This window comes from Oncorhynchus nerka, linkage group LG22, assembly GCF_034236695.1.
Source record: "Oncorhynchus nerka isolate Pitt River linkage group LG22, Oner_Uvic_2.0, whole genome shotgun sequence".
Lineage (NCBI taxonomy): Eukaryota > Metazoa > Chordata > Actinopteri > Salmoniformes > Salmonidae > Oncorhynchus > Oncorhynchus nerka.
In genome coordinates, this window is record NC_088417.1 from 90,132,432 (window position 1) to 90,157,266 (window position 24,835).

General features: G+C 42.3%; 1 protein-coding gene and 1 long non-coding RNA gene across 3 annotated transcripts; one reads left to right on the forward strand and one right to left on the reverse strand.

The window, feature by feature from the left end:
* Positions 1 to 255: 255 nt before the first annotated feature.
* anxa3b (annexin A3b) lies at positions 256 to 8,963 on the reverse strand. Its single transcript, XM_029628531.2, has 14 exons — positions 8,891 to 8,963; positions 7,895 to 7,931; positions 7,245 to 7,292; positions 7,060 to 7,147; positions 6,560 to 6,654; positions 6,285 to 6,398; positions 6,079 to 6,169; positions 5,404 to 5,483; positions 5,198 to 5,254; positions 4,857 to 4,950; positions 4,671 to 4,766; positions 4,524 to 4,582; positions 2,875 to 2,997; positions 256 to 686 (listed from the first exon to the last, which is right to left on the reverse strand). Exons 2-14 carry the CDS (start codon positions 7,907 to 7,909, stop codon positions 627 to 629), a joined length of 1,020 nt encoding a protein of 339 aa, XP_029484391.1. The 5' UTR covers positions 7,910 to 7,931; positions 8,891 to 8,963; the 3' UTR covers positions 256 to 626.
* Positions 8,355 to 24,561, forward strand: LOC135563835 (uncharacterized). 2 transcript variants are annotated; one of them, XR_010460592.1, is made up of 3 exons: positions 8,355 to 8,425; positions 22,026 to 22,217; positions 22,444 to 24,561. It is a non-coding gene; the product is annotated as an uncharacterized LOC135563835 (long non-coding RNA). The 2 variants fall into 2 exon arrangements; XR_010460591.1 differs by lacking the exon at positions 8,355 to 8,425 and having other exon boundaries at positions 15,004 to 22,217.
* Positions 24,562 to 24,835: the final 274 nt, after the last annotated feature.

Here is a 24,835-nt window from a genome sequence, read left to right on the forward strand (position 1 = left end):
CTGCTTAATCACCGCATGACATGTCAACATTGTTTTGAGGATTACAGGATGAGATCTGGGCTTTGTATTAAAAGAAAAGCTCAATTTCACATCTGATTCAGAAGCATTGTCAGTGAATCCAATTCAAGTCTTTGTAAAAACCACTTTACAAGAAAACTGAATTTAACATTTCTAAACTGAATCACTGATCGACATGATATTCTGCAGATTTGCTTTCTCACCACCCACTGGACAAAAGACCACATGACAAGCAACTGTTAGTAAACATTTTTAATAGCACTTCTCATTCAAGAACAGATAGAATACCTTCCTGATATCTATAATAATGTGGATAACACCAATAAAGGTTTGCCTTAATGAGATGCATTCAGGAATGGAAATGTTGGCAACACATGAAAAAGAAATAGGTGACTGGCTAAGGAATCCTGGAGTGTGTCTGGGATGGCTGCTCACATGTTCCAGGTTACACATCCCAATGTCAAACTTTGTGAACATTGAAACAAACATATCCATGTTTCTCAGGGTAACAGTGAGTGTGTCTATAATAAATTGAACCTGTGCAGTGCAGTCTTCACATTGTTATGATCCTTCGGTGGGAGGCTCCTCAATGCCAAGTAGACAGAACCTTAGTCGTCTTCCCCACACAGCTTCAGCAGAGCTTGTCCATAACTTCCAGCAGTTTCAGACTACAATTGAACACAGGGATGGAGGGGACTTTTACATGGCTATGACAGAGTGATCAATTTCACAGATCTTATTAGTCAATCGTCATTTCCTCCACAGAGAATCTTCAGAGCGTTGCCAGAGTAACTGGACACTTACGACTGACCAGGCAAGAAAGAAAACATCACCAAAAAAAATCCCCAAATCACAATAAAAAGGTCTGATTCGCAATCGCATGCAGATCAGATTGGCTGACCAAATAATAAAATCACAAGATGGAGTGTGAAAATAAATACATTCCAATCATGTTTATTTCAGCAGCCATTCAATTAAAATCAGCAGATGCTTTGCATTCGGAAAGTATTTAGACCCCTTGCCTTTTTCCACATTGTTACGTTACAGCCTTATTATAAAATATTCTCCCCTAAATACACACACAATACCCCATAATGACAAAGTGAAGACAGAAATACATTATGTAAATAAGTATTCAGACCCTTTGCTATGAGACTCAGAATTAAGCTCAGGTGCATCCTGTTTCCATTGATCATCCTTGAGATGTTTCTACAACTTGATTGGAGCACCTGTGGTAAACTCAATTGATTGGACCTGATTTGGAAAGGCACACACACACACACACACACACACACACACACACACACACCTGTCTATAGAAGGTCCCACAGTTGACAGTCCATGTCTGAGCAAAAACCAATACAGGATTCTGTTGAGGCAAACATCTTGGAAAGAGTATCAAAATAAATTCTGCAGCATTGAAGGTCCAAGGTCACAGTGGCCTCCATCATTCTTAAATGGAAGAAGTTTGAAACCACCAAGACTCTTCCTAGAGCTGGCCGCCCGGCCAAACTGAGCAATCGGGGGAGAAGGACCTTGCTCAGGGAGGTGACCAATAACCCGATGGTCACTCTGACAGAGCTACAGAGTTCCTCTGCGGAGATGGGAAAAACCTTCCAGAAGGACAACCATCTCTGCAGCACAGCACCAATCAGGCCTTTATGGTAGAGTGACCAGACGGATGCCACTCCTCAGTAAAAGGCACATGACAGCCAGCTTGGAGTTTGCCAAAAGGCACCTAAAGACTCTTGGACCATGAGAAACAAGAGTCTCTGGTCTGATGAAACCAGGACTGAACTCTTTGGCCTGAATGTCAAGCGGTACGTCTGGAGGAAACCTGGCACCATCCCTACAGTGAAGCATGGTGGTGGCAGCATTTAAAAAAATGTATTTCACCTTTATTTAACCAGGTCGACCAGTTGAGAACAAGTTCTCATTTACAACTGCAACCTGGTCAAATTAAAACAAAGCAGTGCGACACAAACAACAGAGTTACACATGGGATAAACAAACGTACAGTCAATAACACAATAGAAAAAACTCTATATACAGTGTGTGCAAATGAGGTAAGATTAGGTAAGGCAATAAATAGGCAGTAGTGGCGAAGTAATTACAATTTAGCAATTAAACACTGGAGTGATAGATGTACATCATGCTGTGGGGATGTTTTTTAGTGGTAGGGACTGGGAGACTAGTCAGGATCAAGGGAAAGCTGAACGGAGAAAAGTATAGAGAGATCCTTGATGAAAATCTGCTCCAGAGCACTCAGGACCTCAGACTGGGGCAAAGGTTCACCTTCCAACAGGACAACGACCCTAAGCACACAGCCAAGACAATGCAGGAGTGGCTTCACGACAAGACTGAATGTCCTTCAGTGGCCCAGCCAGAGCCCGGACTTACACCCGATTGAACATCGCTGGAGAGACCTGAAAATAGCTATGCAGTGACAATCCCCATCCAACCTGACAGAGCTCGAGAAGATCTGCAGAGAAGAACTCTCCAAATACAGGTGTGCCAAGCTTGTAGAGTCATACCCAAGAAGACTTGAGGCTGTAATCACTCCCAAACATGCTTCAACAAAGGACTAAGTAAAGGGTCTGAATACTTATGTAACCTGTTTTTTTCCTTTGTCATTATGGGGACGTGTGTAGATTGATGAGGGGGAAATCAATTTATTCAATTTCAAAATGAGGCTGTAACATAAAATGTGGAAAAAGTCAAGGGGTCTGAATACTTTGAATGCACTGTAACTAAATTGGTCAAAACAAATCCAGCTGTAAAAGATCGAAAATTTACCCCATGAAATGTAGCTATGGGACAAGTATGTTACCAGTCAGCAAGATTATCAGCAAATACCTTGATGGTGGAGTAGAGAGAACAGCCAAACAGCTTTTTAAACTCTGCCCTGATGTCCAGCATGTCCATCTCAGAGCGGCCAACCATGATCCTGGTCAGAATGGACTCGGTGGTCCCCACGCCCTGAACACACAACCACTGGATTAATCCCAAAACCCCACAGATTAACGTTCTACACCACCGGAGCCCACTGGATTAGAAGAAATGAAACAAAAAGAAAACATGTCAGTCCCAGATCTGTTTGTGCAGTTTGGCATGACAATAGGAGTTGTCAAGACAGCACAAACAGATCTGACGTCAGGCTAGGCACCGTGCACTAGAGGTCGACCGATTATGATTTTTCAACGCCGATACCGATACTGATTATTGGAGGACCATAAAAGCCGATCCCGATTAAATCGGCCGATTCTATTTATTTATTTGTAATAATGACAATTACAACAATACTGAATGAACACTTATTTTAACTTAATATAATACATCAATAAAATCAATTTCGCCTCAAGTAAATAATGAAACATGTTCAATTTGGTTTAAATAATGTAAAAACAAAGTGTTAGAGAAGAAAGTAAAAGTGCAATATGTTCCATGTAAAATATGTGCCATGTAAGAAAGCTAACGTTTCAGTTCCTTGCTCAGAACATGAGAACATATGAAAGCTGGTGGTTCCTTTTAACATGAGTCTTCAATATTCCCAGGTAAGAAGTTTTAGGTTGTAGTTATTATAGGAATTATAGGACTATTTCCCTCTATACCATTTGTATTTCATTAACCTTTGACTATTGGATGTTCTTATAGGCACTTTAGTATTGCCAGTGTAACAGTATAGCTTCTGTCCCTTTCCTCGCTCCTCCCTGGGCTCAAACCAGCAACAAAACGTCAATTAGCGCGCGCTAACTAGCAAGCCATTTCACTTCGGTTACACGAGCCTCATCTCGGGAGTTGATGGGCTTGAAGTCATAAACAGCGCAATGCTTGACGCACAACGAAGAGCTGCTGGCAAAACGCACGAAAGTGCTGTTTGAATGAATGTTTACATGCCTGCTTCTGCCTACCACCGCTCAGTCAGATACTTGTATGCTCAGTCAGATTATATGCAACGCAGGACACGGTAGATAATATCTAGTAATATCATCAACCATGTGTAGTTAACTAGTGATTATGATTGATTGTTTTTATAAGATAAATTTAATGCTAGCTAGCAACTTACCTTGGCTTACTGCATTTGCGTAACAGTCTCCTTGTGGAGTGCAACGAGAGAGGCAGGTCGTTATTGTGTTATACTAGTTAACTGTAAGGTTGCAAAATTGGATCCCCCGAGCTGACAAGGTGAAAATCTGTCGTTCTGCCCCTGAACAAGGCAGTTAACCCATGGTTCCTAGGCCGTCATTGACAATAAGAATGTGTTCTTAATTAACTGACTTGCCTAGTTAAATAAAGATTTTAAAAAATATATATATTCGGCAGCAAAAACTTGAAATCGGCCCTAATTAATCGGCCATTCCGATTAATCGGTCGACCTCTACCGTGCACTATGACCTTGTATCCCGTTGGGCTCTGCGGGTGGAGAATAGTGCATGAGGCTTAAAAAATAAAATGTATACCGTAAGCAATTTGTAAAATGCATAAACAAGAAGACTTCTGCTCACCTTTGTGCTTTTGAACAGTCTCTCAGCCAGGTAGGCAGGAACACTCTTCACACATTTCACTGGAAAGTCAAAGGGTTTGTTAGCGATAACAGTGCATGACATCTTTGAGCGTGATAGGCAACAAGACCTGTGAATAGTCCTTCGTACCAATAGCCACCAGTAGATCCTCTAGAGTCCCTGACATCTCCCTCTCAATGCTCTCCTGTAGAGTTTTGTTGCTCAAGGCCTTATACTCCACTAGGGCTGTAAGGGGAGGGAGAGGATCACACATCATCATCATAGAAGACTACAGTATTGAGTCAGTCAGTGCTTTGCTAGACCAAGGTTACTAACTCTGTCTCAGCTGAGGAACACTCCGGTGACACAGGATGTCAATGAACTTGCTTTCATCAGTCCCCCACTTCTTCTCTCCTGCCTCGTACAGGGCCTAGAGAGGGGGAGGACACAGAGAGAGAGACAGAGGTAGTACAGTACTTGTTAGGCACTATCGTGCACTGGCTTGAGTGAGCGAACATGGAAGAGGAACAAACCAATATTTTTAATTACATTAAAGGTACACACTTAACGATAACAAGTCTTTGGCAGGACGTCTGAGTGAGTCACTCCCAAAAGCTTAAAACCAAGACCAGTAAAATACTGAGCATGGTTGTAAAAATCATCATATCTTAATGTACCTTAGCGTCCGCTTTAGCTTTAGCCGGGTCCACATTCGTACTCTCATCTCGCTTTCCCTTAAATGACAGACACCGAACCGAAAGATTGAAAAAGTCATCGAAGATTTACAGGTCACAAGCAGCTAAAAAAAACGATGTAACAGAAATACCACTGTTACTTGTAAGTCCAAGTCAAATTCCCCCTGGGGACAAAGTTCTTATTTTACCTCAGCCAAGATGAGAAGTGTTGTAGCGTAATCCCCAGATACCTCAGACTTGAGGTCGTGAGTCATCGATCGCCCAGTTTCTGTGGTCAAATACAATATCTTTATAGTATCCAACTAACAGATGACTGACAATCAATATGTAACTTTAGGCGACCGACCAAATTCACAAAAATGTGGGTTATAGATCTATCATTCTAAGAGGAGTAAACCTGTTTTACGTGCGCCATTTCTATGCTTCCCATTCTTAAATTTAGTTTTTGCATCTTTTACTTTCAGTGTAACTTCAAACAGCTAATACAACAATATTTTTCGTTATGGAAAATATAATTTCACAGTGGTTTGGATGGTACAATGATTATCTACACTATACTTGCTTATTTTATCACACAAACTGAAATTATGCAAACTATTAAGAGTTTTAGCAACCAGGAAATGGTTGTAAATTAGAACAAATTATAATTTACAATGACGGCCTACCCCGGCCAAACCCTAACCACGCTAGGCCGAATGTTGCTGCGCCCTGTAGGACTCCCAATCACGGCCAGTTGTGATACAGCCTGGAATCGAACCAGGGTCTGTAGTAATGCCTCTAGCACTGAGATGTGGTGCAGCAGTCTAAGGCACCACTCGGGAGCCCTTAGTAGTACATACTAAGATAGTTTAGAGACTACTAACCTGCTAAGTAAGCATCAGATAGAGCCTTGATTTGCTTGTTGGATCTTGAGGCAAATATCTCTGTTAAAGTCTCCTCAGTTGTCCCAGGACCCTGTGTGTGTGTGTGTGTGTGTAACAGGCAGGTTTGCACAAAGTACATGATAACTGGTCATTTACAGTAATGTTTGGTACCAGATAGGTACCTAATACAGATAAATGTCCCTTACCTTGATGGCTCCGATGACCTCATGACAGTCAAAAAGAGCAGGAGGCGTGACCAGAGCAACCAACAAGTCCTCAAAGTCCCCATGGGTGTCCCCCTTCAGGTCATCCACTAATGTCTGGGGGGGGGGGGGGGGGGTCAAAGGCCATGGGTTATCAACAGGGATGGATATTGACTCATGCAATATTCAGGGATATCTGGACAAGATGTTTTATATAAATTCTAATTTAAAAAACTATCATGCTGCTAATATTTAGAGTAGTAGAGGGATAGTTGTACCCTGTTGGCAGCTTCCTGGTACGCTTTACAGATGAGCTGACGCTGGGCATTGCTCCTCCCGGTTAGAACTTCAACTAGAGTCTGCTCAGTGGTACCTGAGAACATCAACACACAATGTTTATAGAAACTGAAATGTTACATTTTAGTCATTTAGCAGACACTCTCATCCAGAGTGACTTACAGTAGTGTGGGCATACATTTTCATACTTTAAAAAAATACTGGTCCCCTGTGGGAATTTAACCCACATCCCTGGCGTTGCAGGCACCATGCTGTACCAACTGAGCTACACAGGATCACATGGAGAGAAAATTCCTATCATGAGGCATCAAATAAGTTATTTCTTGGTTGGTATGTGGTAGAGTACAGTGAAGAGCTTAGAGAATACAGTGGGTTGATTGACATTCCTACCTATTCCCTCTATGGCCTTCCGTAGAGCAACTACATCCTCTGCTGCCAGTGAAGAGCTTAGAGAATACGGTGGGTTGATTGACATTCCTACCTATTCCCTCTATGGCCTTCCGTAGAGCAACTACATCTTCTGCTGCTTTGAATCCCGCTTTCTCTTTAATGGTTCCTCGGGCGGTGGACTGAGAAACAGAAACACATATCAAGAAACAGCAAAAACGAGTTACACTAAGGTACATAGCCCATAGTTGAAATACAAGTGTAACTTAGTAGGCTTACCGTTACTGTCAAAGAGGAAGGTGAATCCAAAAGGAGATCCAAGTCACCCTGAAAAGGAAGATTACCAGAGGATCGTTAGACAAAGACCAGCAGTCATCCTCCACTGAGTTCTTTCCCCCCAATCAACCTCCGACTCGCTGCGTGTAGACACTTCAAAAATGTCCATTCTTAAACTCTTGCCGTGTCCGTATGATTTGACCTCTTATTGCCTTTGTTTGCTGAAAATCATACTTTAATCATCAAATACAACCAACCACTATTTCCTTGTTAAGATTAAATTGCCACAATTTGTGTGGTTGTGGTACATTTGATTAACGTTTTATTAAAACGTATGAATTTCAGGAAACTAGGAATGGCACGCAACAGAGGACAAACATAGGTACATGGTAAGGGTGGAAGAATTTACATTTTGGAAGTATCAAGGCATAGCTACTCGAAAGGGTCTTGAGGTTCATTGTTGTTTTTTTTAAAGATGTGAGTCTGCTCTCAAGACTGTGGAGGAGTGAAGTTACTTGGAAACAAGTCAACAAACACAGGCCACGGACAGAAGTGGCTTAAGAGATGTGTAAACAGAACCAGCAATCATCTGAAACAATTAGTAGGAAAAAGTATTTCCTTTACAGAAATTAGAGACATATCTGGTAACTTACCCAAACATTGGCCATTACAGCAGTGGATATTTTACACCTGAGGGGGGAAGGAGCTGGGTAACAATTCATAGATTCATATTTATTTGATTATGCTCTGCATAGGCCTAATTTGTACAGCAATTTAAAAATCCATCTTCATTGACAGTGCAATGTTTCACATTCCACCGTACTGGTAGGTTAGCCCATTCATAGACATTAACGCTAGCACTTTTGTAAAGAGCACCGATACCTGCTATACACATTAAAACACATCCCTTGCAGTGTGGTTTTAGAAACATAAAAGAACACGTCTTTAATACCAGAAAGAAATCATAAACAAGTTAAATTACTAGGCCTTTATAGGGTAAAGGTTAGTGTTCCCACATGGCCATATCTCCATGTTACAGCGCTTGTTTATGTAAGACAGAGCTGACAACTTGTACCTATTTGCTATCCAACATGCGTCAAACACCTGTGTGGACGCGTCACTGAGGAGGAAGTGTAGTTCGTCACCTGGCGGCACAGTTTATGGCTCTGTGAAAATCTGCTACAGTAAGTATAATGTAAGTATCATTTTAATTTGAAAGATTATTTCTTGCTGATATCAAAAAGGGGCATATGTTTTTCGAAAACAGTTTCGCAAGCGATGATTGACATTTCTAAATGTTAAAACAGCTTCGGAATTATAGTTCACATGGAGCCAGCCGTGGGCGAAGTTATTAACCAGTGAAAACCCTACGGAGAGAAGGGGTTTTCGAGAACTATGGTAGGTGTGTTACTTTAGGCATTTAATCAGAATAATCTAAATCAATTGCGTATGTTAACGATTTTAAATACAACAAATATTTTTCGGAGATTGACAAACTGTATCACATCTGGTGAAAATAATTATTGTCGAGAAAAATAACTACTTGACGCACTTCACTAAACTTGAACAATAGCGTGGCATACCTTCGATAGTCCTAAATTTTCCGTGTTATAATTTGTTAAATATCAGAAAAAGCTGTTTCGCCTTACCTGAGCTATAGTTGTCAACTGGTCACACCTTTTTACTAGAGTGTAGAAGCCAACGCCCATAGGCACAACGGGAAATGAAGTCACTACCGGTAATATTCCCAAATCCCTCCTCGTTTTTAAACGGATAGAACAGTCAAATACATCTGTGGTACAGTCATACTAATATGATCAATTATGGTGGTCCTGGTGCATTTTTATTATCTGTCATGATGGTACTGGAGTTGCAAATACATTGTCGGACAACATTATTACATTGTTGCACCGCATAACCATATACATTGAATCAGCTGATCACAACCTGACGATGACCAGTCACTATTATGTTTCTCTTTGACAAAATATTTAACTGTGTCCTGGTGAAAATCTCACAGTCATGTAGCCACTGTCTATCCAATATAATGACTGCATTTGAATGGACATGATTTGAGAAACATAAGCATGCAGTATTGTAGAGATACTCCATAGAGACTCCCTTTTAAGGAATCTAACATAATACACATGTAGGAATAATGAGTCCAAAGTTCTATTTGCATTGTGAGGGAACAGTCGCAGATGTGTCTGTCCAAGTACTGAGTTACTAAGTTATTAATCAGTGAAGTTATTAATCAGTGAAATGAAAATAAATGCCTGCAGAAACAATGGTCAATGTGAAACCTTTTAGATACCAAAACAAGGTGTGGGAAATAGATGTATTTTTTATATACATGTCTTACTGCTATGTTTATCATGACTGAGAAACTATTTCAAATTGTTTACATAGATAGCCGCACCCAACGTTTAAAGTCCACTTACAATTTGTAACTTCAGGCCAACACCCCTAAACCTTATTTCTGTATTTGCAGATAAATAAAAGCTGTGAGGATGACACCACACATAGTAATTACACATAACAGTCTCAATTGTGAGTTGAGCCATAATACAATTGTGTATGGTATGAGGACAGGGGGAGCTATATCAATCTCATAGCACCCAGTGGCCCTACACCAATACCCTGCACATTTCAGACTCTATTACAAACGTTCAGAATGTATCTAGGCAATATCTAGTGGTCACTTGAGGCATGTTATCATACTATGGAAGGAAGGAGGTGAGGGGGAGACCCAGATGTCATATCCTCACACACATCTTTGCTTACAATCATATCATGAGTAACCTGCTTAATTACTCACAAGCCTCAACTTGTGACAATCCAACCTTGAACTGACTGAACATCCATCTGTACTCAAAGTAGCAAATGAGTCACTGTTCTCATTGTTCAATTGAAAGTTGTATCAGTTGGTTTTAATATATAATGTATAATTAAGCAATAAGGCCCGAGGGGCTGTGGTATATGGCCAATATACCATGGCTAAGGGCTGTTCTTAAGCACGACGCAACACGGAGTGCTAGGACACAGACCTTAGTCATGGTATATTGGCCATATATCACAAACCCGCGAGGTGCCTTATTGCTTTTATAAACTGGTTACCAACATAATTAGTGTAGTAAAATAAATGTTTTGTCATACCCATGGTGTACGGTCTGGTATACCACGGCTTTCAGCCAATCAGCCATTTGGCTTCTAAGCCATTATGTCTTTGTAACCATTTGCTGTTGGACACTAGGGCTGTTATCCCATCCATGTTAGCCTCTGGTGCTGTTAGCCTCTGGTGCTGTTATCACATCCATGTTAGCCTCTGGTGCTGTTAGCCTCTGGTGCTGTTATCCCATCCATGTTAGCCTCTGGTGCTGTTAGCCTTTGCATTTTTACATGACTACTTGTATCCTGAAAAGCTTTGTATTAAAATGTTTACTTCAACCAGATCCTGGAACTCAAGTCTCCTCTTCTACCTTGCCAAAGTCAACTTTGCTACTGCACAATTCAATCTACAGAGGGTATGTAAAATCAAATCAAAGTTTATTTGTCGCTTACACAGATGAGCAGATGTTTAAGCAGGTGCAGTAAATGCTTGTGTTTCTAGCTCCAGCAGTAAATGCTTGTGTTTCTAGCTCCAGCAGTAAATGCTTGTGTTTCTAGCTCCAGCAGTAAATGCTTGTGTTTCTAGCTCCAGCAGTAAATGCTTGTGTTTCTAGCTCCAGCAGTAAATGCTTGTGTTTCTAGCTCCAGCAGTAAATGCTTGTGTTTCTAGCTCCAGCAGTAAATGCTTGTGTTTCTAGCTCCAGCAGTAAATGCTTGTGTTTCTAGCTCCAGCAGTAAATGCTTGTGTTCTAGCTCCAGCAGTAAATGCTTGTGTTTCTAGCTCCAGCAGTAAATGCTTGTGTTTCTAGCTCCAGCAGTAAATGCTTGTGTTTCTAGCTCCAGCAGTGCAGTAAATTATTGTGTTTCTAGCTCCAGCAGTGCAGTAAATTATTGTGTTTCTAGCTCCAGCAGTGCAGTAAATGATTGTGTTTCTAGCTCCAGCAGTGCAGTAAATTATTGTGTTTCTAGCTCCAGCAGTGCAGTAAATGCTTGTGTTTCTAGCTCCAGCAGTGAATGTCTAACAGTACAATACTAATACACAAATAATCCCAAGAAGAAACAAGAAATTAAGAAATATCAGAACGTGCAAAGTCAGAAATACATATAAATGTGTGGTGTGTATAGATAATGTATCCTAAGTAGGAAATAGGTATGTACAGCAGTAGATATATAGGATGAGCTTTGTCGAGAATACAGTATGAGTGAGTAATCAATTAGCTTCATTTCTCAGAGATCAAATTACATTTCAACAGAATATTGTTGCAGGAATGCTAATGGTATCTCTATCTAACTACAGAAACGATTTCAGAACAATAAACAAGTGACCAATGTTCAATGAGTACGGTTATATGCACACACAATACGATTATTATGGATACTCAGATTAATATAATAGTTAGTTTAAAATGTTTACTTAAAGAACGATTTCTCTAATAATCCTGTTTACATGAACACATCTGACATCAGACTACCTGATGGGACTTATTTACCACCACAGACAGATGCTGGCACTAAGACCGCACTCAGTCAGCTGTATAAGAAAATAACCAAACAGGAAACCACTCACCCAGAGGCAGCGCTCCTAGTGGCTGGAGACTTTAATGCAAACTTCCGGCGCCGACTGAGATGGCCGCCTCGCTTCGCGTTCCTAGGAAACTATGCAGTTTTTTGTTTTTTTACGTGTTATTTCTTACATTAGTACCCCAGGTCATCTTAGGTTTCATTACATACAGTCGAGAAGAACTACTGAATATAAGATCAGCGCCAACTCACCATCAGTACGACCAAGAATATGTTTTCCGCGACGCAGATCCGGTGTTCTGCCTTACAAACAGGACAACGGAATGGATCGCATGCAGCGACCCAAGGAAACGACTCCGAAAAAGAGGGAAACGAGGCGGTGTTCTGGTCAGACTCCGAAAAAGGGCACATCGCGCACCACTCCCCAGCATTCTTCTTGCCAATGTCCAGTCTCTTGACAACAAGGTTGACGAAATCCGAGCAAGGGTAGCATTCCAGAGGGACATCAGAGACTGCAACGTTCTCTGCTTCACAGAAACATGGCTTACTGGGAAGACGCTATCCCCTCGGTGCAGCCAACGGGTTTCTCCACGCATCGCGCCGACAGAAACAAACATCTTTCTGGTAAGAATAGTGGCGGGGGCGTATGCCTCATGACTAACGAGACATGGTGTGATGAAGGAAACATACAGGAACTCAAATCCTTCTGTTCACCTGATTTAGAATTCCTCACAATCAAATGTAGACCGCATTATCTTCCAAGAGAATTCTCCTCGATTATAATCACAGCCGTATATATCCCCCCCCAAGCAGACACATCGATGGCTCTGAACGAACTTTATTTAACTCTTTGCAAACTGGAAACCATTTATCCGGAGGCTGCATTCATTGTAGCTGGGGATTTTAACAAAGCTAATCTGAAAACAAGACTCCCTAAATTTTACCAGCATATCGATTGCGCAACCAGGGGTGGTAAAACCTTGGATCATTGTTACTCTAACTTCCGCGACGCATATAAGGCCCTGCCCCGCCCCCCTTTCGGAAAAGCTGACCACGACTCCATTTTGCTGATCATTGCCTACAGGCAGAAACTAAAACAAGAGGCTCCCACGCTGAGGTCTGTCCAACGCTGGTCAGACCAAGCTGACTCCACACTCCAAGACTGCTTCCATCACGTGGACTGGGACATGTTTCGTATTGCGTCAGATGGAAATATTGACGAATACGCTGATTCGGTGTGCGAGTTCATTAGAACGTGCGTCGAAGATGTCGTTCCCATAGCAACGATAAAAACATTCCCAAACCAGAAACCGTGGATTGATGGCAGCATTCGCGTGAAACTGAAAGCGCGAACCACTGCTTTTAATCAGGGCAAGGTGTCTGGTAATATGTCCGAATATAAACAATGCAGCTATTCCCTCCGCAAGGCTATTAAACAAGCTAAGCGTCAGTACAGAGACAAAGTGGAATCTCAATTCAATGGCTCAGACACAAGAGGCATGTGGCAGGGTCTACAGTCAATCACGGACTACAAGAAGAAACCCAGCCCAGTCACGGACCAGGATGTCTTGCTCCCAGGCAGACTAAATAACTTTTTTGCCCGCTTTGAGGACAATACATTGCCACTGACACGGCCTGCAACGAAAACATGCGGTCTCTCCTTCACTGCAGCCGAGGTGAGTAAGACATTTAAACGTGTTAACCTCGCAAGGCTGCAGGCCCAGACGGGATCCCCAGCCGCGCCCTCAGAGCATGCGCAGACCAGCTGGCCGGTGTGTTTACGGACATATTCAATCAATCCCTATACCAGTCTGCTGTTCCCACATGCTTCAAGAGGGCCACCATTGTTCCTGTTCCCAAGAAAGCTAAGGTAACTGAGCTAAACGACTACCGCCCCGTAGCACTCACTTCCGTCATCATGAAGTGCTTTGAGAGACTAGTCAAGGACCATATCACCTCCACCCTACCTGACACCCTAGACCCACTCCAATTTGCTTACCGCCCAAATAGGTCCACAGACGATGCAATCTCAACCACACTGCACACTGCCCTAACCCACCTGGACAAGAGGAATACCTATGTGAGAATGCTGTTCATCGACTACAGCTCGGCATTCAACACCATAGTACCCTCCAAGCTCGTCATCAAGCTCGAGACCCTGGGTCTCGACCCCGCCCTGTGCAACTGGGTTCTGGACTTCCTGACGGGCCGCCCCCAGGTGGTGAGGGTAGGCAACAACATCTCCTCCCCGCTGATCCTCAACACGGGGCCCCACAAGGGTGCGTTCTGAGCCCTCTCCTGTACTCCCTGTTCACCCACGACTGCGTGGCCATGCACGCCTCCAACTCAATCATCAAGTTTGCGGACGACACAACAGTGGTAGGCTTGATTACCAACAACGACGAGACGGCCTACAGGGAGGAGGTGAGGGCCCTCGGAGTGTGGTGTCAGGAAAATAACCTCACACTCAACGTCAACAAAACTAAGGAGATGATTGTGGACTTCAGGAAACAGCAGAGGGAACACCCCCTATCCACATCGATGGATCAGTAGTGGAGAGGGTAGCAAGTTTTAAGTTCCTCGGCATACACATCACAGACAAACTGAATTGGTCCACTCACACTGACAGCGTCGTGAAGAAGGCGCAGCAGCGCCTCTTCAACCTCAGGAGGCTGAAGAAATTCGGCTTGTCACCAAAAGCACTCACAAACTTCTACAGATGCACAATCGAGAGCATCCTGGCGGGCTGTATCACCGCCTGGTACGGCAACTGCTCCGCCCTCAACCGTAAGGCTCTCCAGAGGGTAGTGAGGTCTGCACAACGCATCACCGGGGGCAAACTACCTGCCCTCCAGGACACCTACACCACCCGATGTTACAGGAAGGCCATAAAGATCATCAAGGACATCAACCACCCGAACCACTGCCTGTTCACCCCGCTATCATCCAGAAGGCGAGGTCAGTACAGGTGCATCAAAGCTGGGACCGAGAGACTGAAAAACAGCTTCTATCTCAAGGCCATCAGACTGTTAAACAGCCACCACTAACATTGAGTGGCTGCTGCCAACACACTGTCATTGACACTGACCCAACTCCAGCCACTTTAATAATGGGAAATGATGTAAATATATCACTAGCCACTTTAAACAATGCTACCTTATATAATGTTACTTACCCTACATTATTCATCTCATATGCATATGTATATACTGTACTCTAGATCATCGACTGCATTCTTATGTCACTAGCCACTTTAACTATGCCACTTTGTTTACTTTGTCTACATACTCATCTCATATGTATATACTGTACTCGATACCATCTACTGTATGCTGCTCTGTACCATCACTCATTCATATATCCTTATGTACATATTCCTTATCCCCTTACACTGTGTATAAGACAGTAGTTTTGGAATTGTTAGTTAGATTACTTGTTGGTTATCACTGCATTGTCGGAACTAGAAGCACAAGCATTTCGCTACACTCGCATTAACATCTGCTAACCATGTGTATGTGACAAATAAAATTTGATTTGATTTGATTTGAGGGAAACTTAAATCAGTTCTACCAAATCTCTATCAACATGTTAAATGTGCAACCAGAGGGAGAAAAAAATCTAGATCACCTGTACTCCACACAGAGACTCGTACAAAGTCTCCCTCGCCCTCCATTTGGTCAATCCGACCACAACTCTATCCTCCTAATTCCTGCTTACAAGCAAAATTTAAAGCAGAAAGCACCAGTGACTCGGTCTATAAAAAAGTGGTCAGATGAAGCAGATGCTAAACTACAGGACTGTTTTGCTATCACAGACTGGAATATGTTCCGGAATTCCCCTGATGACATTGAGGAGTACACCACATCAGTCACTGGCTTTATCAATAAGTGCATTGAGGACGTCGTCCCCACAGTGACTGTACGTACATACCCCAACCAGAAGCCATGGATTACAGGCAACATTCGCACTGAGTTAAAGGGTAGAGCTGCCACTTTCAAGGTGCAGGACTCTAACCCGGAAGCTTACAAGAAATCCCGCTATGCCCTGCAACGAACCATCAAACAGGTAAAGTGTCAATACAGGGCTAAGATTGAATCATACTACACCGGCTCCGACGCTCGTCGGATGTGGCAGGGCTTGCAAACTATTACTAACCGGTGTCTCTATATAGCCTTTCTACTCTTATTTTCAAATGTCTTTTTACTGTTGTTTTATTTCTTTACTTACCTACATACCTACACACACACACACACACCTTTTCTTCGCACTATTGGTTAGAGCCTGTAAGTAAGCATTTCACTGTAAGGTCTATACCTGTTGTATTAGGCGCACGTGACAAATAAACTTTGATTTGATTAAATAAATGCAGAAAATTGGCAATATATAAACATTATACCACAATAACCAAGTAATTTTGCAAAGACCATTTGATTTTAAGTTCAGACATATAAAGTTTGTATAGGAAAAATTATAATTATAATTGCATACTTTCAGTTTTTTCACAAATTTACTTCACTCGCATATAACTCGCATATAGGTAGAGGCCTGCACAGGCATGAATTTTAAGCCAGAGCCCAACCCATGCCCACAACATTCAGGCCATACCCTACCAATGCCCGATTGCTTCTGCCAAAGCTCTGTCTGTCACTCGCTCTCTGCACACAATTTGTTCTCTATGCGCTCTGCTCATGGCGGCTATGAGTTTGTGAGTATCCATATTAACAGCTCCGTTTGGGCTGCTCTGCTCAATGAAGAGACATGAGACAGCAGTTAGCTGTTTCTTTTCATCACTCTAAACTCTGACAAAACTCAAGGAACATTATTTTCTGTGAAATAATCTCTGCCGACTTATATTTGACGAGGTTGAAGCACTTCTGTCACCATGTTGTGATCTTAGTCGGCAGGGTAGCCTAGTGGTTAGAGCGTTGGACTAGTAATTTGAAAGATTGCTCAGAAAACCAGGTGTTTTAATTAGCATATACTGACCTTACTCTGATTAAGACAAGCAGTGTAAAATGTTTAAATAACTATTGCCATACTCAGTTTACATGAACACTAATAATTCGTTATTAAACGTGACTATGGCAGCAGTCTCTAAAGTGCAGGGCAGGGTACAGGCCGTGGCTCAGATGGCGGAGGTTCTTGTTGATCTTCTTGGCCAAGTGCTGTAGATATCTTGGAGGGCATGCAATGTGCCCCCAGTGATGCGTTGGGCTGACCGTACCACCTTTTGGGGAGCCCTGCGGTTGCGTGTGGTGCAGTTGCTGTATCAGGTGGTGATACAGCCTGACCGACTGTTCTCGATGGTACATCTGTAGAAGTTGGCGAGGATCTTAGCCAAATTTCTTCAGCCTCCTGAGGTTGAATTGGCGCCTTCCTCACCACACTGGCTGTGCGGAGGGACCATTTCAGTTCCTCAGTGATGTGCATGCCAAGGAACTTGAAGCTTTTGACACTCTCTAGTGGCCCCATCGATGTGGATGGGGACATGCTCTCTCTGCTGTTTCCTGTATTTCACAATCAGCTCCTTTGTTTTGTTGACGTTAAGGGAGAGGTTATTTGCCTGGCACCACTACTCCCTGTAGGCTTTGTCGTTGTTGTTGGTAAACAGGCCTTCCACTGTTGTATCATCTGCAAACCTGATGATTGAGTTGGAGACATGCATAGCCACGCAGTCATGGGGGAACAGGGGATCAGGAGGGGGCTCATCACCCACCCCTGTGGTTCCCCTGTGATGAGGATCAGCATGACAGAGGTGCTGTTATTCAAAATGTCAGTGAGTAACAATAATATACCTTTGAAAGAAATTATTCTAAACTAACCCTCACATTTTTCATGTTTATGCAAAAATATATATTATACTGAACAAAAATATAAACAACATGTAAAGTGTTGGTCCCATATTTCATGAGCTGAAATAAAATATCCCAGAAATGTTCCACAGACACTAAAGCTTATTTCTCACAAATGTTTTGCAAAAATTTGTTTACATCCCTGTTAGTGAGCATTTCTCCTTTGCCAAGATAATCCATCCATCTGACTGGTGTGTCATATCAAGAAGCTGATTAAACAGCATGATTATTACAGAGGTGCACCTTGTGCTGGGGACAATAAAAGGCCACTCTAAAATGTCCAGTTTTGTCACACAACACAATGCCACAGATGTCTCAAGTTTTAAGGGAGCTGCAGGAATGTCCACCAGAGCTGTTGCCAGAGGATTTACTGTTAATTTATATGCCATAAACCGCCTCCAACTTCGTTTTAGAGAATTTGGAAGTACGTCCAACTGGCCTTACAACCGCAGACCATGTGTAACCAAGCCAGCCCAGGACCTCCACATCTGGCTTCTTCATCTGCGGGATCGTCTGAGACCAGCTACCCAGACAGCTGATGAAACTGAGGAGTATTTCTGTCCGTAATAAAGCCCTTTTGTGGGGGAAATCCATAGATTAGGGCCTAATGGTTTTCTTATATGAACTAAAGTAAAATGATTGAAATTGTTGCGTTTTTATATTTTTGTTCAGTATAATATGTACAAATGTCCTGTCGCTCAAATTAAAACAAGTCATAAAACAAATGTTTTAAATGTAGTTTCAGTATGAAAGGCATGGTTTGGAAAAGCCCTTTCATATATCACCCTGTAGTTCTCATCACAAGGCGAGACAATTTAATATGTAAATAGTATACATGTAAAACATGCCAGTATCTAACTACTTGACTAACTAACTAAACATGTAACTACTGGACTAACTAACTAAACATGTAACTACTGGACTAACTAACTAAACATGTAACTACTGGACTAACTAACTAAATATGTAACTACTGGACTAACTAACTAAATATGTAAGTACTGGACCAACTAACTAAACATGTAACTACTGGACTAACTAAGCATGTAACTACTGGACTAACTAAACATGTAACTACTGGACTAACTAACTAAATATGTAACCACTGACTTAACTAAACATGTAACTACTGGACGAACTAACTAAATATGTAACTACTGGACTAACTAACTAAATATGTAACTACTGGACCAACTAACTAAACATGTAACTACTGGACTAACTAAGCATGTAACTACTGGACTAACTAAACATGTAACTACTGGACTAACTAACTAAACATGTAACTACTGGACTAAATAACTAAATATGTAACTACTGGACTAACTAAACATGTAACTACTGGACTAACTAACTAAACATGTAACTACTGGACTAGAATTTTAACTCTCACTGTAAGTACACCTGATCAGTTTGTCTCCACTTAGGACTGGGTCCGCCACTTTGGCATCTCTAGATAGAATAAATATATATTATAAACCGGGTCGTTCGAGCCCTGAATGCTGATTGGCTGAAGGCTGTGTTATATCAGACCGTATACCACAGGTATGACAAAAATGGCTTGACTACTGTTCTAATTACATTGGAAACCAGTTTATAATATCAATAAGGCATCTTGGGGGTTTGTAGTATATGGCCAATACACCACGGCTAAATGTTGTATCCAAGCGCTCCATGTTGCACGGTGCATAAGAACAGCCCTTAGACATGGTATACTGGCCATATACCACACACCTCCGGGCCTTATCGCTTAAATAAGAGGTACTAAATAAGGTTTCATCTTATTGTAAGAAAATAAATTATACTTACCAGTGATAAGGTTGCTTGGGGCAAAAGCAAAGAGAGACAGAAAACTGGAGGGTCGCCGGTTCAAATCCCAAGTCTCTCATGAAAAGATGATGGGAAGTGAGCATCCTAATTACATCTCCTACCATTGTGCCCTTGAAAAAAAAGCAGCATTCCCCAAGAGAGGATGACTTTCACTTTAGCAGTGATAAATTCATGAACTTCTTTGAGGAAAAGATTATGATTATTAGAAAGCAAATTATGGACTCCTCTTTAAATCTGCGTATTCCTCCAAACCTCAGTTGTCCTGAGTCTGCACAACTCTGCCAGGACCTAGGATCAAGAGAGACGCTCAAGTGTTTTACTACTATATCTCTTGACACAATGATGAAAATAATCATGGCCTCTAAACCTTCAAGCTGCATACTGGACCCTATTCCAACTAAACTACTGAAAGAGCTGCTTCCTGTGCTTGGCCCTCCTATGTTGAACATAATAAACGGCTCTCTATCCACCGGATGTGTACCAAACTCACTAAAAGTGGCAGTAATAAAGCCTCTCTTGAAAAAGCCAAACATTGACCCAGAAAATATAAAAAACTATCGGCCTATATCGAATCTTCCATTCCTCTCAAAAATTTTAGAGAAGGCTGTTGCGCAGCAACTCACTGCCTTCCTGAAGACAAACAATGTATATGAAATGCTTCAGTCTGGTTTTAGACCCCATCATAGCACTGAGACGGCACTTGTGAAGGTGCTAAATGACATTTTAATGGCATCGGACCGAGGCTCTGCATCTGTCCTCGTGCTCCTAGACCTTAGTGCTGCTTTTGATACCATCGATCACCACATTCTTTTGGAGAGATTGGAAACCCAAATTGGTCTACACGGACATGATCTGGCCTGGTTTAGATCTTATCTGTTGGAAAGATATCAGTTTGTCTCTGTGAATGGTTTGTCCTCTGACAAATCAACTGTAAATTTCGGTGTTCCTCAAGGTTCCGTTTTAGGACCACTATTGTTTTCACTATATATTTTACCTCTTGGGGATGTTATTCGAAAACATAATGTTAAGTTTCACTGCTATGCGGATGACACACAGCTGTACATTTCAATGAAACATGGTGAAGCCCTAAAATTGCCCTCGCTAGAAGCATGTGTTTCAGACATAAGGAAGTGGATGGCTGCAAACTTTCTATTATTAAACTCGGACAAAACAGAGATGCTTGTTCTAGGTCCCAAGAAACAAAGAGATCTTCTGTTGAATCTGACAATTAATCTTAATGGTTGTACAGTCGTCTCAAATAAAACTGTGAAGGAGCTCGGCGTTACTCTGGACCCTGATCTCTCTTTTGAAGAACATATCAAGACCATTTCGAGGACAGCTTTTTTCCATCTACGTAACATTGCAAAAATCAGAAACTTTCTGTCCAAAAATGATGCAGAAAAATTAATCCATGCTTTTGTCACTTCTAGGTTAGACTACTGCAATGCTCTACTTTCCGGCTACCCGGATAAAGCACTAAATAAACTTCAGTTAGTGCTAAATACGGCTGCTAGAATCCTGACTAGAACCCAAAAAATGTATCATATTACTCCAGTGCTAGCCTCTCTACACTGGCTTCATGTCAAAGCAAGGGCTGATTTCAAGGTTTTACTGCTAACCTACAAAGCATTACATGGGCTTGCTCCTACCTATCTCTCTGATTTGGTCCTGCTGTACATACCTACACGTACGCTACGGTCACAAGACGCAGGCCTCCTAATTGTCCCTAGAATTTCTAAGCAAACAGCTGGAGGCAGGGCTTTCTCTTATAGAGCTCAATTTTTATGGAACGGTCTGCCTACCCATGTCAGAGACGCAAACTCGGTCTCAACCTTTAAGTCTTTACTGAAGACTCATCTCTTCAGTGGGTCATATGATTGAGTGTAGTCTGGCCCAGGAGTGGGAAGGTGAACAGAAAGGCTCTGGAGCAACGAACCGCCCTTGCTGTCTCTGCCTGGCCGGTTCCTCTCTTTCCACTGGGATTCTCTGCCTCTAACCCTATTACAGGGGCTGAGTCACTGGCTTACTGGGGCTCTCTCATGCCGTCCCTGGAAGGGGTGCGTCACCTGAGTGGGTTGATTCACTGTTGTGGTCATCCTGTCTGGGTTGGCGCCCCCCCTTGGGTTGTGCCGTGGCGGAGATCTTTGTGGGCTATACTCAGCCTTGTCTCAGGATGGTAAGTTGGTGGTTGAAGATATCCCTCTAGTGGTGTGGGGGCTGTGCTTTGGCAAAGTGGGTGGGGTTATACTTCCTGTTTGGCCCTGTCCGGGGGTGTCCTCGGATGGGACCACAGTGTCTCCTGACCCCTCCTGTCTCAGCCTCCAGTATTTATGCTGCAGTAGTTTATGTGTCGGGGGGCTAGGGTCAGTTTGTTATATCTGGAGTACTTCTCCTGTCCTATTCGGTGTCCTGAGTGAATCTAAGTGTGCGTTCTCTAATTCTCTCCTTCTCTCTTTCTTTCTCTCTCTCGGAGGACCTGAGCCCTAGGACCATGCCCCAGGACTACCTGACATGATGACTCCTTGCTGTCCCCAGTTCACCTGGCCATGCTGCTGCTCCAGTTTCAACTGACCTGAGCCCTAGGACCATGCCCCAGGACTACCTGACATGATGACTCCTTGCTGTCCCCAGTCCACCTGGCCATGCTGCTGCTCCAGTTTCAACTGTTCTGCCTTACTATTATTCGACCATGCTGGTCATTTATGAACATTTGAACATCTTGGCCATGTTCTGTTATAATCTCCACCCGGCACAGCCAGAAGAGGACTGGAGGACTGGCCACCCCACATATGCTCTCTCTAATTCTCTCTTTCTTTCTCTCTCTCGGAGGACCTGAGCCCTAGGACCGTGCCCCAGGACTACCTGACATGATGACTCCTTGCTGTCCCCAGTCCACCTGACTGTGCTACTGCTCCAGTTTCAACTGTTCTGCCTTATTATTATTTGACCATGCTGGTCATTTATGAACATTTGAACATCTTGGCCATGTTCTGTTATAATCTCCACCCGGCACAGCCAGAAGAGGACTGGCCACCCCACATAGCCTGGTTCCTCTCTAGGTTTCTTCCTACGTTTTGGCCTTTCTAGGGAGTTTTTCCTAGCCACCGTGCTTCTACACCTGCATTGCTTGCTGTTTGGGGTTTTAGGCTGGGTTTCTGTACAGCACTTTGAGATATCAGCTGATGTACGAAGGGCTATATAAATAAATTTGATTTGATTTTGATTTGAGCAAGGCACTTAACCTCTGGAATGAGGACAAAGTATTCTTCCCCTTTTCTGTCATGTTCTCACAGGATCTCTGTGATCTCAGCAGATGTAACCCCTGAACTCTCCATGTCAGTTTCCTCTCCCTGGTTCTTCCAGCACAGGGAGCATAGCAGTACCACACAGGTAGACAGCCAACACCACCCCAAACAGCATGAAGGACAACAGGTTACCGTCCATGGTCCCACTTGTTGTGGCGCGGGAGGGAAAGAGCGGGAGGTGGGGACAGAAAGAGGCTCCTTTGACCTTCCAAATGGACAGACATTGTGCAGACCGTAGTGACCAAAAGGAGGATGATAGAATAAGTCTGTGTGTGTGTGTTCATGCATGCATGTATCTGTGTTTACATGGGAGACTTAAGTATTCTGTAAAGAGGACATAGTTGGTTACCTAGAAGCAGGTGAGTGTTTAAATGATGCCATTATCTTAGTGCAAACAGAAAGCACATTATTCTGTCAGTTTCCAACACTTTAACTACATGACATAGACTGACCAGGTGAATCCAGGTGAAAGCTATGATCCCTTTTTGATGGCAAATCCACTTCAATCAGTGTAAGGTGCGTGCAACTCAATATTAGGAAGGTGTTGCTAATGTTTGATATACTCAGTGTAAATACTATCTGCTTATCTGTTCAACCCAGATTAAATATAGAAACACACTATAGAAAACCTGTCACCCATGCCACATGGAATATTAGTGCAGCAAAGGTAGGCTACAGATTAGTAGTTACTTCTATGTGAGACTATCAGTCTCTGTCTCCCTCTGTTGGCTAAATGAAGCGGTGAAGGCAAACGAAAAGACAAAACAACCAATTGCTGAACACCACAGCTCAGTCAGGTGTAAGAACACTGAGTAGCCAGTAGCAGCCTTCTTTGTTTGAAGCCAACCATCCTATTTCCTCCCTCATATACACAGGTATGGAGCATGTTACCCTACCAAGGAGAAGAGGTAACATTGAGACATCACTGCTAGAGGGAAGCCAACTGGATCTCCCACCTAAAAACACTGACCCCTAGTGGTTTGAATATTGACTTTGATCTCAGGCCCTTTCTATGAACATTTCAACCCAATGAACATGTTTTGCCCACAGTTTATTAGCTGATACTGCATATCATGTTTCCCATGTTGATGATATTCATTATGCATTATGTTTGAACCACGAGAAGATATTAAATCCAGGCTGTGTCCCATAGGGCAGTGCACTGTTGGCCCAGGGTAATCTGGGTTTGGCCTGGGTAGGTTGTCATTGTAAATAATCATTTGTTCTTAACTGACTTGCCTACTTAAATGAAAAATATATAATTAAATTATGAAAAAGATTCAAGTAAATGAAATGTAAACAATAATGATTGATATTAACATGATGTATTCTATTTTTTTATTTTATTTTTTTATTTCACCTTTATTTAACCAGGTAGGCAAGTTGAGAACAAGTTCTCATTTACAATTGCGACCTGGCCAAGATAAAGCAAATCTAATCATAAAATTATATTAACATGATGTATTGTATTAAATCTAATCATGTTGACATAAAATTATATTAACGTGATGTATTGTATTAAATCTAATCATGTTGACGTAAGATTATATTAACGTGATGTATTGTATTAAATCTAATCATGTTGACATAAAATTATATTAACGTGATGTATTGTATTAAATCTAATCATGTTGACATTATGTAAATAACTGCCTCGTGTATTCAACATCTTGACACACGCAGTAAAATAAGAGTTTAACAGTTCGACTTTTTCATCCCTCATTACCTTAATTACTATGACACGCCCCTCACTGTGTTCATTGGCTGCACAGTTTCGCTTCATAACCTGGTTCAAGTGTTTACCAAGAAACCCTGAAGAAGGTACTGTGTGCTGAAACGTTGGTTGTCATGCCCATTCAACATTTGGGAGCATAATTAGAATGTGTGACTTTCTTTCTTTGTATAGTTTACACTCAGTTAGTCCAAATCTCTACAAAACATTTTTTGGGCGTGGGCTTCAATTAATGCATTTTTACTA